Source organism: Melanotaenia boesemani, chromosome 9 (assembly GCF_017639745.1).
Source record: "Melanotaenia boesemani isolate fMelBoe1 chromosome 9, fMelBoe1.pri, whole genome shotgun sequence".
NCBI classification, from domain to species: domain Eukaryota; kingdom Metazoa; phylum Chordata; class Actinopteri; order Atheriniformes; family Melanotaeniidae; genus Melanotaenia; species Melanotaenia boesemani.
The window spans coordinates 25,296,245-25,309,488 of NC_055690.1; the positions used below are offsets into that span (position 1 = coordinate 25,296,245).

The following is a 13,244-nucleotide window of genomic DNA, read 5'->3' on the forward strand; positions in this document are numbered from 1 at the left end:
AAACTTATTTCAGCTGCAAGCAGCCCGTCCACCATCTTATTATTTCAGTCACATAGCTTCACCTCCAGGCTCCTCTCCATCGTTACAGCAGGACTTTTGGACAGCTATTGCACTGATCCACCTGTGACGCTCCAACTTGCCCTCTTTCTGCAATTCAACCTCAAAATATATACTAATATATTCTTGACTGCCCCTAGAAGGCTTAGCAGCAGTCACCGTTTTATCTCCCTGTCATTCTTCTAATAGGAAATCAAGCAGCTTTTTGCCAACATGTGTGCGTGTTACTATCTGATGTCGGTTATCTGATATCCTCAATTGCAATAAGCCAGTTTTTAGCCATCACACATCTTTTATTCTTAATCCTCATTTTTCTCTGTCGAGCACTCTCAGCTGCTTCGCTTTAAGGCACTGTAGAGGTAATAATAATCATCAGTGCTCTTGTAACTTGTAAGCGCTCATTAAACCAAATGCATGACAGCAATGGTTGAGAGGATAATCACAGATTGTTTTATATGTTTGGTTAATATGGGAATGATTAATTCAGGTGTGGGAGTGAGGTTAGAGGCATTTAACCATGAGCAGCTTCGCTGAGGCTGTTGAGCTTTTCTCCTACAACCTTTGCTGACAGATTTAATTTTGCACTGCTGTCTGTCTCTCATGGGGATTCTCTGTGTGGTGATCCAGCTTAGTTCAGCTTGGCTTTGGTCTTTACTGCCTCTTTAACAAGCAGCTGCTAAAGGTTGCTCTGTGGTTTGATCCCTGGATTTTTCAGCTCTTCTATCAAAGCGTACTTGTGAAAATGCTGAACCCTAATAGCCTCTGATGCATCGCCAGCCATGGACTGTTTGATAAATTTTGTCTATGATGAAAGTTTTAAAAAGAATCAGCTTGGGAGTCAGGAAATAATCTGGTCAAAATGAAATAGTAGTAGGCTGATTTTGTTGCCATTTAATCATATTCTTTTGAGTCTTGCATGATTATCAAGTGAGTATATCAACAATGCGTCCAACATTTTTTGCATCCAGCGCATTTCTTTGGCAAAATCCATAATTTATACCTTAGAGACTGTAAACCTGTAGCACAAGCTGAAAAAGTAACTGGGAAGAGTCCAGATCAAAGTGGATGATAGCAGTAAGGTCAAACTTAAGTATTGGGCCAAATTGTTTGAATAGCCCACAATAATTTAAAGTCCCTGATGCTTCTACCCTTCCCATACATTGTCTCTCTCCTCCAACCAGAGTGGTGGTGAATGCCAGTGGAGCTCCGGTACTGTGGCGTGTGAGTGAAGACGGTTTCCTCCGCTCCTCCATTCTGAATGGCACTACCCTGGACTTTCTGCAGGCCTCTGATGGACTGGTGGTGCCAGACAACATGCTGCCCCTGGGACAAAACTACTTCCTCAGTAAGCGTCTCCTCTCCTGAAGAAATAAAGAGCAAAATGTGAGACCTCAGAAAGCAGGGCTAAAGATGTAATAACCATGGCATGTCTCTACCAAGAGGCAGCCAACAAATGAGCTAAAATTTTAACATAAACCTTAAAGAAAGCTGTAATGTATTTCTGACCTTCATAACTGACCAAATAAGGAGTGTAATTAAACAAATACAAGACCTATATAAATAACAAAACCTTTCCTGTAACTGTTTTTATTATTTAATGTGTATGCCACAGTGGCCAACTCACATTTTGAACAGAGCCAGCTTATTAATGAATGTAAATAAACTGTAACAGCAGCATTTATTCTCTGCATGTCAGTGGGGAGATTAGCAAACATTTGTACCCATGAGTCAGAATATTAAATTAGCACACTGAAGTGACCGTGATGCTGATATTTCCTCTATATTAATACTAAGTAGTCACACAAATGGCAGTGTAAGCCCCAATGGGTTTTGGAGAGGGTAAAACTGAGGATGACTGACTTTGTGTGCCCTACATACCTGACGCTGCCTTCACATCCTTCCTGTCTGCTGACCTTCACTTGTCTACTAACTCTGTGGCAGCCGCAGCTTCTGCTTCACAAAGAAGATGACATTGGGGAGTTAAATCAGAGGGGAGAGAGGATAATGGAGGGTGGGAGAAAGGGGGGAAGTCAGATAAGGAGGAGGAAGGATAGAAAGGCAGAGATGTCATAGCAAAAAAGGGATTAGAGGGAAAGAATGAAAGAAGAATAAAGGTCAAATTGTCAGACCCAAGTACGGGATGTTTCAGCTGTCAGACGTCAGGCTTAATCGTGTGTTGCTAATGTTCACAGCAAAAGCAAACTCACGTTCATACCCAATCTCTGGTGCTTCATGTGGCCCTGAGTGTGCCTTGTGTACCTGTATGCATGCTGGGAAAGACTGTACAAAGCTTCAGCAAGGAAGGAAGAGTGACATAAAGCCATCTACACTTGATGGGGTTGCTTCTTTTGTTTTAGCCATGGGCATTCATTGTTTGAAAGAGCAGTGACTGTGCAGGTCCAACATTGGGCTGATTATCATTTCAGCTGGTCAGGGATGACAGAGGAACACACGCAGCTTTATCACAGCTCCCATTGGCCACGACACTTACATCATCTCTCTTGTCACCCAGTGGGCTTGCAGTTCATTGGCTCAGGTCAGGCTAAAAAAATGAAAACTGATATTCACTATGTGGCTATTTTTATCTGACTACCAGAGAAGCTGCCAGCTTTGATTGAACACCCAAAAAGAAGACACAAATTTATAAATCTAGAAAGGGGTGATACAGAGAATCAAACACTATTTTGGCCACTATAAGACCTGCCAGCAGCAGTTATTCTTTTAACTCTCATGTTTATTGTTTTTCCAGCCATGGCAGCAGCATCTGGAGGCTGCACGGTAACAAGAACGCTCACATATACTGTTGATGACAGTTTTAATAATGTTAGCTTAACTTTGTTACCTGCAGCTGAGGCAAAGTTTGAAGAGAAACCAATAAAACTCAAGGCATTACCAATATCAGTATTACTATTCCTCTGAGTGCTATAAATTTCTTTCTGTAGATTCTAGTAGGTTCGGATATATTTAGAAATGTAAGCCCCATTTCTAGCATGGCTTTAGGTCTGTAAGAGAGGATTTTAGCACACTGTTATTCTTTATAAACCCTCTACTATTGAGTCAGATTATCCTGCTAAAGATTTTTTGCATTTAGTGTCAGTCATAATAATGTCCATGTTTTAAATACAAATGCTACATGCATAGTTTATAAGCCCCTTGCTTATTTTGTTAGGTGTAATGCGTGTGGGGGCTCTCACGGCCCCAGAGGTCACTCTGCGTCTCAACCTGACGGTGAAAGCCAGCAGCTGTGTGGAGCCTGGCAGCAGCTTCAGTGACCCTCAGTGCTCTGGGAAAGGCAAATGCATCACACAACCCTCCGAGGTGAGAATTCCAAGAAAACTACAAAACTTTGAAACACTTTGCTTTGACCTTGATAAAGTTGAGATGTCAGGCAAAGCGAACCAGACTATACTTTCATTAGGTTGCTGTGTGACTCAGTACTGCATTGTTCCAATAATAAAAATATCAGATGCACGTTTCATTATTTAACCCTTATGTTCTCATTGTGTTGTTTTATTCAGGCTTTATAAACACCTGCAGGCCAAAAACACACAAACGTGGAATGTATTATCTTAAGAATGGTTACTCATATTTAACTACATGAATCTCAATTCAATTGACCATGTCCACACTTAAATTTTTCCATTCTTTAAATGATAATGATAATGAATGAAGGCTAAAGCATCATTTTAAGCTCTAACATTTTTTTTAAATGAAACGAAATATACAACAGTCACATTTAATCTTTTAGTTGATGCATTTTTCTTCAGTCATTCAGGGATCATTCATTGTTAACATATAAATAGCTGTAATAAAAAAAAAAAAAAAAGAAAAGAGGCAAATTTTATAAAAAGACATATTAGATAAACAGCATGTTTGTCGAATACAATATAAATTAATTTATGTTATTCATCATATATCAATGTATGAATATATATATTAGCTTATGATGTATTTGTTTTTTTCTTTTAAATATGTTACTGAGTTTTATATTTAAAAGTTATAGTTTTTAATGTGAAGTTTTCTGTTTTGTTGTATTTTTTTTTATTGAATTCTTTTGTGCTTTATTAGCAATTTAGCTTAAATGTTTGGAAGTCTTAATTATCATTTGTTTCTGATATTTCAAAATGGCTCTTTTGGTGAAAACAAGCTCTTGAGATTCTCACTCTTAAGACAAGAATAAAATTGCTGTAGCTGAAGAAAAAAAATCCTCACAATTCCATCTACACCTCCACCTCCAAACAGATGTAGATAGACTCGCATTTCATATGTGGCTTCTTATTAAAACAATCCTCCTTATGAGGAAATCTAGCTTTGCTGATGGTGCTAACTGTAATATTCTTTCACCAAATTATTTACATTAGCAAGACTCATTACTTCAGTTTCACAAGTTTTTCCACATTTTCGCTCTTTTCCATTTTAACTTGAGTATGTGTGATTTTTGCATGCAGAGCACTTTCTTCTGCGAGTGTGAGGACGGTTACACTGGAATTTTTTGTGAGGAGTTTGACGCCTGCCACAACCGACCTTGTCGTAACAACGGCACCTGCACTGACGTCAGACAAGGCGGTGAAGGACACAACTTCACATGCACCTGCCAAACAGGTGTGTTTGTGTACATTTACCGTTGTTCACGTTCTTCAGCCCCAAGTGTGTTTATTTTTGGCTTCTGTGAAAAACTTTGAATCTCTGATGGTTTGATTAGAGCTGGAGAATGCAATTTTCTTTCTTTGCTTTAAAAAATGACTGAAAGGGAGGACAAGATCAGAGAGCATATTGGACCTTTGATCTTTACAGATTTATTTTGGGACAGGGACTTCAAAACAAGCTTCACAAGTAGGATGGGAAACGTCAGAACACTCCATTGATATCTGGTCATATCAAATTGTGCTAACAAGCATAAACGGCTGATGAGAATAAAACTAGACTGGGTGTTTTACACCAGGGCTATTTGTAGACAGTAAAGACATATTTGTATATACTTGTGTTTCATGTATGAAGGTCTAAAATCAACTTCTTTTACTGACAACTTTTTAATTAAATAACAACTTGTACTATAATCTTTTATGATAAATTATGTTTTCAAGAAACAAAGCAGAAGACGCTAAGAGAGCAGAGCGTCTGGTTGTTAGATAAAAGAAGAATTGGCTCAGTTTGTAGCATAAACTAATCAAGTGGTCTGATGATAAACTGTGTTTGCCAGGTTATGAAGGGGAACGCTGCCAGTTGCTGGTTGACCATTGCCTTTCCCAGCCTTGCAAGAATGGAGCCACCTGTTTCAGCAGCCTGGCCGGACCCAGGTGCTACTGTCCCGAAGGTAGGAAGCCAATTACCAATTGTTGGTGTTTGTTTGTTGTAAGTGGCACGAGTAAAGCTGCCAATAATATGTGGCCAATAGCAATTCTACCCAGAAACTCCTGTGGACGCTTGTGATATTTGTGTAAAAACAAAAACTGAGACAAACTTGGAAAAAAAACTAAAAATAAATGTGAGCAGTTGAAAATAAGATGTATATTTTCTCAGGCTTCAGCGTAATCTGCTGCTTGTTTAACAGTATCTGTGCCACGGAGATGCTTAATTTAAACCGTCCTCCTCCATTCTAATTAGCCTCCATAGCCTAAGCGTCCTGCCTCAGCCCCTCTGGGGAAATCTGTGACCGCAAAACTTCAGCTTTTCTATAAAAGAGCAGACTGGTTTGCAGTTAATTTAAGCCATGTGCACAGACTATGAATGTACAACCAAAATACAGGAGAAAAAAATCAGGCAACAAAGCATAGGGACGCATAAAAAAACAACAGAAATGGGAAACAAGGAAAGGTAGCCAGATTGGTGTGTTGTTCCAGTTTAACTCCCAACAGGTAGTTCATTGTTGAGCTGGACGATGGTAGAACATCTGCTTCTTTTATTAAACTACAGCTGCCATAAAACAAAGTCTCCAATGAAGAAATCAATTCTTAATCAACTACTTATGTATTCACATAAAATGAGGACAACACTGGTGGAGGGGAGTGGAAAAACTCAACACAGTTATTCCAAGGAGATTTGAATTATGTCAACACAGTGCTTTAAAATAGTTAATTTTATCATTTGTTAATATTTTGTCTTAAAGAATCTTAGCCACACTGTCTATGTGCTAATTCACAAGTAGTAGATTATTTAAAAAAGTGAATAACATTCAAGAGAACATAATAAGCTTTGCAATATTATAACCCATTTTACATGTTAATGAAATATTTCAATGGAACAAACAAGCACCTGTTCAATGAGGTGGGTGACTTCAGTTCAGAGCTCCTCTGATACTGAAAATGGCAAATCCATTAGAAAAGGATGTGTAATTACAGGACTTGTTGTGTAACGAGTTATTAATCGATGGCTCAGTAATCGGACAGGATGCTGAACTACACTCACACACTTCAACAGGAAATCCATTCTTGTCATTACATGTTGGATTCAGGCTGAACAGCTTAAAAACTGCTAGATAACTTTGTTTTGTCTTTTTGTCTGTTTCATCAGAAATAATATCTGTATTTTTATGGCCAATGTTAGCAAAAGACTACATATAAATTAAAACGACATTCTAGGTGGCATAAGCAGGTTACAGCCCCCATCCTGCTTCTGATGACATTGCACACATTTACATTCATAATGTGATGACATGGAAAGTTGCCATCGTTAACTATGATATTAAAGATGTTTTTGCTGCAGCTAGCATTTTACCACACTTTCCATCTGCACCTATCAATAAGGATGTAACAAAAACAAAAACAAAAAACAAAAACAAAACAAAACAAAACAAACAAACAAAAAAAAAAAACAAAAAATAAAAACGACTGGCTAATTTCACCTGCTTGATTGCTTTTTAACACAAAAAGCTATTCAGCCAACCACATAACAGCAACTCAATGCATTTAGACACGAAGACATGGTAGAAATGACTTGCTTAAGTTCAAAGTGAGCATCAGAAAGGGGAATAGAGAGTCTTTAAGGGACTTTGAATGTGGCATGGTTGTTATTGCCAGATGGGCTTGTCTGGGTATTTCAGAAACTGCTAATCTACTGGAATTTTCAGGCACACAATCATCTCCAGGGTTTGCAGAGAATGGTCTGAAAGAGAGAAAATATCCAGGTAACAACAGTTGCCTAGATGATAAAGTCTTGTTGTTGTCAGAGGAGAATGGACAGACTAGTTGAAGATGATAGAAAAACAAAAGTAACTCAAAAAACCACTGGTTACAATGAAGATATGCAGATTACCATCTCTGAACACGTCCAACCTTGAAGCAGATCGGATACAGCAGCAGAAGACCACACCGGTTGCCACTCCAGTCCACCAAGACAGAACAATGATACAATTTACACAAACTCACCAAAATTGGACAACAGAAGATTAAAATTAATGAAAACTGATTACTCTCCATTACAGCAGCATTATTATTGGTTGGGTCAGAATTTGGTGGAAGCAACATAAATGCATGGATCCATCCTGCATTGTATCAACACTTCAGGCTGATAGTGGTGGTGTAATGGTGTAGGGATATTTCCTTGGCACTCTTTGGGAACCTTTGTACTAATTGAGCATCATTTTTGAACACCATAGCCTCCAACTGGTTTCTTGAACATGACCACAAGTTTCCTGTACTCTAATGGCCTCCACAGCCACCAGATCTCAATCCAGTAGAGTAGCTTTAGAAGGTGGTGGAACAGGGAGTTCCCATTATGGATGTGCAGCTTACAAATCTGCAGCAACTGTGTGATGCCATTATGTCAACATGAACCATAATCTCTGAGGAATTTTGTTGAATCTATGCCACAAAGAATTAAAGAAGTTCTTAAAACAAAAGGGGGCTCAAACTGGTACCAGCAATGTGTACCTAATACAGAATCTGATTAGTGGATATAAAGTTAATGTCACCCACCACCCCGACCATCCTGTTGCCTTACTGTTCGTAACATTATAACATTACAATTTTTAACATTAATGAGATTACTGGGCTACATTTGGATTTTCATAGAAAATATGATAATATGATGTTATAAGTTGATAATAAATGGTGTGAAGGAATAGTACACTTTCTCCTCTGTTTTTTAATGGTTTGTCAACAAATTCAATAATTTAATTTAATTTAATTTAATTTAATTTAATTTAATTTAATTTAATTTAATTACAGTTTGTTTGCTGATTATTATTATTTATTTACTGGCGGATGACCTTGTCACTGTTTATCTTTATTCCCGTTGTGTGGAGCAGGATGGAAAGCTTTAAGGTTTTGCCAACAGTTTTGGATAAAATGAATATTAGAGGTTCAGTTGTTGGGTCTTGTTATTACCTTATTCATAATTTGTTGTTAAAATCCGCTCACAGAAATGAAGGGTGCCAAGCCACGTGTCATTATGGAAGAAGAAAAGAAAAGCAAATTACAGAATTAGCAGATACATGGTTTCTCTGACAGTGACCGTGATATATATGTAGGTACATATGGTTGACTTGTATAGAAACACAATTTCAAGATGAAACTGACAGAAGGGTGGGACTGAGCCAAAAAGGTATAAATACAAATCTGTCTGCTAGTTCAGCACCACGGACAGCACCACGTAGTCATCATTACACAAGCGTTGACCTGACGTCTCGGAGCTGAGCTGAAGATTCTGCAAGTCTTAGTTAGACAGAGGATATCAGGCAGAACATATTGAGCTGATACAACCTGTCTACTCTGCAGCCTGTACTGCACTATAATGGAAAGAAAGGTGCATTATTTACATGTTGCCAATAAGAAGAATGACTCCTTTGACCTCTTTTCCAGTTTACCTATTGATCCAGCTTGAACTGTTGTGTGTAGTTTTATCATTGAGGCCTTTTAATGCAATAACATATTACGCTTACATCACCATATTACTTTTATTTGGTTGTCAGGGAAAATATTCAGAATACTCTTATCTATAATTTCTGTCTTTTCAACTATAAACACACACACACACACACACACATGCACACACACAATCTATGCTCTATGTTCAGTGTCTTAAAGGACAGATGCAGTTAAAAAAAAAAGTTTATGTGGAGGACGGCGAAAAAAAAAAAAAAAAAAAAAAAAAAAGCTTGATTTAATAGACAGCGATATCACTCATTCTAATATACTTCAGGCACAGAGTCAAAGCAGGTTTTGACCAAATGATTTGTGTCACAAAACCGCAAATGACACTAGTACAAGGAAGTCATCTGACCTTTGTGTCACTAGTTTGACAGCCTGTGATGGTGAGAGAGTCCTGTGGTAAGACGGTGACAAAAGTAGCTTCAAGCAACCCAAGATGACCTTAAGTTTGGGGTGAATTCTGTGAAGCAGTTTACCACACACACCTCCTTACAGAAGTCCATTTGTTGCTCTTTCTTCTCTTAGCCTTAGCTAGAAATAATCAGCTTTATCTCAAATCGTTGGTGTGTTACGAAACATATACTGTATATGAACAATAATACATCTTTTTCTCACATATATTTGAACACATTTATTTAAAAAAATAAAAACAATAAAATCATATAGGTGTGTATTTTTCTCCTCAAAGCCAGAGTTTAAGCTAATGTGTTGTATGTATGACTGTTATCAATATGAACTCCATGGATCTGCACAGGTTCCTTTCCAAGGTCTCAAAAGAGATTATCACACTCATATAAACATTTCCTTTTATGCACTCTGACAAAAGAGTGTGTGATGTGTGACTCCAGCTGCCTCCAGTCTGAAGTTGGAAGGCGGTGGAAGAGAGTGGGCTGGCTAAATTTAAAATGTTAACTCCTTGGAGGGTTGAATGCTAGCAGCAGGAATAACTAGGCTCCTTTCTATTAGATGGGACTCATATTACTGTGTGTGTGTGTGTGTGTGTGTGCCTCTGTAGATATAATAGATGTGTAGATGTGAGAAAATACAAAGAAAGAGTGACTGAGCTTAACTTTTATGACAGAACAGAGAAACAAGAAAGGAAAGCAGGGGAATACACCGTAGCAGAACAAATAAAAGTCATAAATAAAATTTACACGTCATGAATAAATCTGGTTTATGCATGTGTTTAGCATCTCTGTGTGCACAAACAAAGGAGGGAAAAGGAGTGAAGCAAAATGTGACAGTGAAGGGAAAAAAGAGAGAAGAAAGAGGAGTGGTGAGTTTCTTCAGACTGCTGCACATTGCTTCTGTCCCTTGGCTAAATGATAAATGGTCTCCTCACACAGTGAAATACAGTCTTGCAGATCAATGGATGCTAGTGAGAGATCTCTTCATTAGTTCAATGGAGTATGCTCTCTTGTGCAGTCAGCACCAGGATTTACTGCTGTGTTACTGTAAATCAGAGGACCTGAATGCACTATATCACAGACAGGTATGTGCATGCGAGGAGCAGTCTTTTTCCTCTCTGCAGTACAATGGCGACTTACATAGGAAGTGAAGACAGAGGAGGAGAAGGGATGAAGGAAAGAGGCTATTTTTAGAAGCAGGTGACAGAGGCAGAGACTTGCAAGATAATAAGAAGAGGTGAAGAAGAAAGTGGGGGCGTCATCACACCAGCCCTAATCGGAAATGAAAGAATAGGTGTACACCCATATGCACACACACACGCCCCACACACACAAGTGTAATAAATTGCTTTAAACAAAGGAAGGGATGGAAAAGGGAAGGAAGAACATTTTATATGGATCATAATTTTGGATGATTTGACAATGAGTCATGGCTTTCGAGGATGTTGGATCTCCTCAGCAGGCCTTCAGATGTTAACCAATCAGAATAAAAGAAGAGTTTTTCAGGAGAGGGGTGATAGAGAGAATCAAAAGCTAATCTCACTTGTTGTCAGACAGGACTGAGCACAACATGTCTTCTTTATGAGGAACATCATCACGTTCTTTTAGCTATCCATTTCAGTCCCTTGTTGTTATGACAAAATATGTAATCAGTGTGTTAATTTGAGATGATTGTGCAGGAATTTTGAGATGCACACACCGTTTCCTGAGGCAGAGAATGAAAATTAAATTTTTTATCCATGTTAACAAAAAAAAAAAAAAAAAAAAGCAAAGCTCACCATCACTTTGGGTGTAGAGGTCTTTGTAGAGCTCTGACAACTTAACCCACAAACATATGAGCTCATTTGCATGAATAGGTGGTTTCAGTGGGAGAGGAGTGAGTGTGCAGTTTTATGCTATGAATGGATGTCACATCACATTGCACCGCCTGATTTGCATAAACACAACCCCTACTGTGCCACTCTGTCCATCATATTGAAAGGAGGCTTGTCTGAACCTTTAAAAATGACCAGATTTGCACAGCTAGCAAGCTTCTGTATTTGTATCTCAGTTTTGTCCTTCAAATGTTGTTTGATGTTTTGTTGTAGATAAAAAAAATGCATTTAAAAATTAATGGCACCTTGTTCTTTTAATTAAAGAAAATAAATTACATTTTTGTTGGTTTAACATTTCCCTTTTCTTTGCCCCTTTGTCCCTCCAAAACATACTGTCATACTGACAGGTTACCAAGGTGCTAAATGTGAACAGAAGGTGGACCCGTGTGCCTCCAGCCCCTGTCATAATAATGGCACATGCTTCGCCCAGGGCCCCGGTCCCCTGGGGTTTGGCTGTAGTTGCACATCAGGCTTTACAGGTCCCACATGTGCCCAGCTGGTGGACTTCTGTGCTCTGAACCCTTGTGCCCATGGGGTCTGCCGCAGCGTGGGCAATAGCTACAGGTGTCTCTGTGTCCCAGGTGAGCTTCCCAAAACTCAATGATTTACAGGTTCAGTGAAAGCGTTGGGCTGCCGATGAGCACTGGTGTCATGAACACACGTGTACATCTTTGTTAGTACATCTTGAGTGCAAACAAATGGTTTAAAAATATTTCATACAACCGGTTTTTGCATATTTATGAACTAGTATTTTCAGCATTAGAAGGAGTAGGGGCAGAATTAAATCTTAATCAATTTTAATGACAATTAAAATAGAAAAACAAGATTCAAATTAGTATTCTTAATCAGGATGTTCTCATTAAGAACTGAAGCTGAATTCAGTTCTTCTTAGTAAAGAGAAGCCGTCAAAGTCTTTCTCATAAGTATATTTTCTCTAATGATGCAGAACTCTTCTGTGCAAGTGTCATACAGATTTTTTTGGAATTTAATATAAGATAGATATTAGATCAGGAACAGCCAGGTAAGTAGACCTAATGCATATCTTTTTAATTCCTACAAGACATTCCTACTACTGCATATTTCCTATAAATAAATCGAGTGTCTTCTATAATAAAGAAGACACTCTTGCCTTTAAGCCCCCTTGAGCATTTGGGTTTTGTGAATCTCGGCTTCCCTCCGAAATCCATCCATACCTATAAGATATCTTTTGAATCCTGGGCCAGCAGCTTATAAAGCTTTGTCATAAGTGAAATGATGGCAGCTTGTAGCAGTAAATATGGCCTGGCTTGGTGGTAAGTTATTTTTAGATGAAAGATTGTGCTGCTTGTGCTGATGCCTCTGTGATCAAATCAATTGGGCGGAATGATGACTTATCATTATCTACTGTCTTGCAATTACCTCTCTGGGACCGTGAGGTGGATGACTTTCCCAGTGGCCTGTCAGAATAATTTGACATTTTGCCCCCACTGCTCTCTGTTTATACAAGCTGTCAGAAGACGGTGTATGGTGATCACTAGCTCTATCTCATATTTGTTGCTGTCATTTTTCTTCCACTATTATGTATATTTACTCTTTGTCTCTGTCCCTCTCTCTTTTTTTTTACAAAAATATGTTGATGAAGAATTTTTTAAGTATGCTGAAGAAATTAAAACCATATTTATTACAGTATTAACAGAGGAAGTGCTGCATGGACTTTTCTGTCACAAATTGGGAAACATTATGACTTTTTATACTTTACGTTAAAACTTTCCCCTAATAAGGAGACAATGTAAGAGTGTATGTTATAACTTAAGTTACTTGTCTGTTTTTAATTCAACTTGGTGCGTTTTGATGCAAAGCATCCACTGCTTTCCATTTATTCAGAGTTGTCACATTGTCCTCACCACACCATCTCTTATTTATTTTTGCATCTATTTCACATTTTTTCTTCTTTATCTTAGTTTTCCTGTTTAATTTGACAATTTTCCCTCTCATCCTCAGTTATTTGGTTGCCATGGTGAAGCAGTTGGCTTACATTCATGCCTGTGTATTGTGTTTGA

The 13,244-nt window shown here is 38.3% G+C and overlaps 1 protein-coding gene across 1 annotated transcript in view; it reads left to right on the forward strand.

Annotated features, from left to right (window-relative positions):
• dner (delta/notch-like EGF repeat containing) overlaps window positions 1-13,244 on the forward strand; it is a 44,966-nt gene that overhangs the window by 26,872 nt on the left and 4,850 nt on the right. The window contains exons 4-8 of the mRNA XM_041995579.1: window positions 1,239-1,402; window positions 3,227-3,375; window positions 4,506-4,659; window positions 5,258-5,371; window positions 11,553-11,786. Coding sequence (XP_041851513.1) covers window positions 1,239-1,402; window positions 3,227-3,375; window positions 4,506-4,659; window positions 5,258-5,371; window positions 11,553-11,786 — 815 coding nt within the window. The remainder of the gene's footprint in view (window positions 1-1,238; window positions 1,403-3,226; window positions 3,376-4,505; window positions 4,660-5,257; window positions 5,372-11,552; window positions 11,787-13,244) is intronic.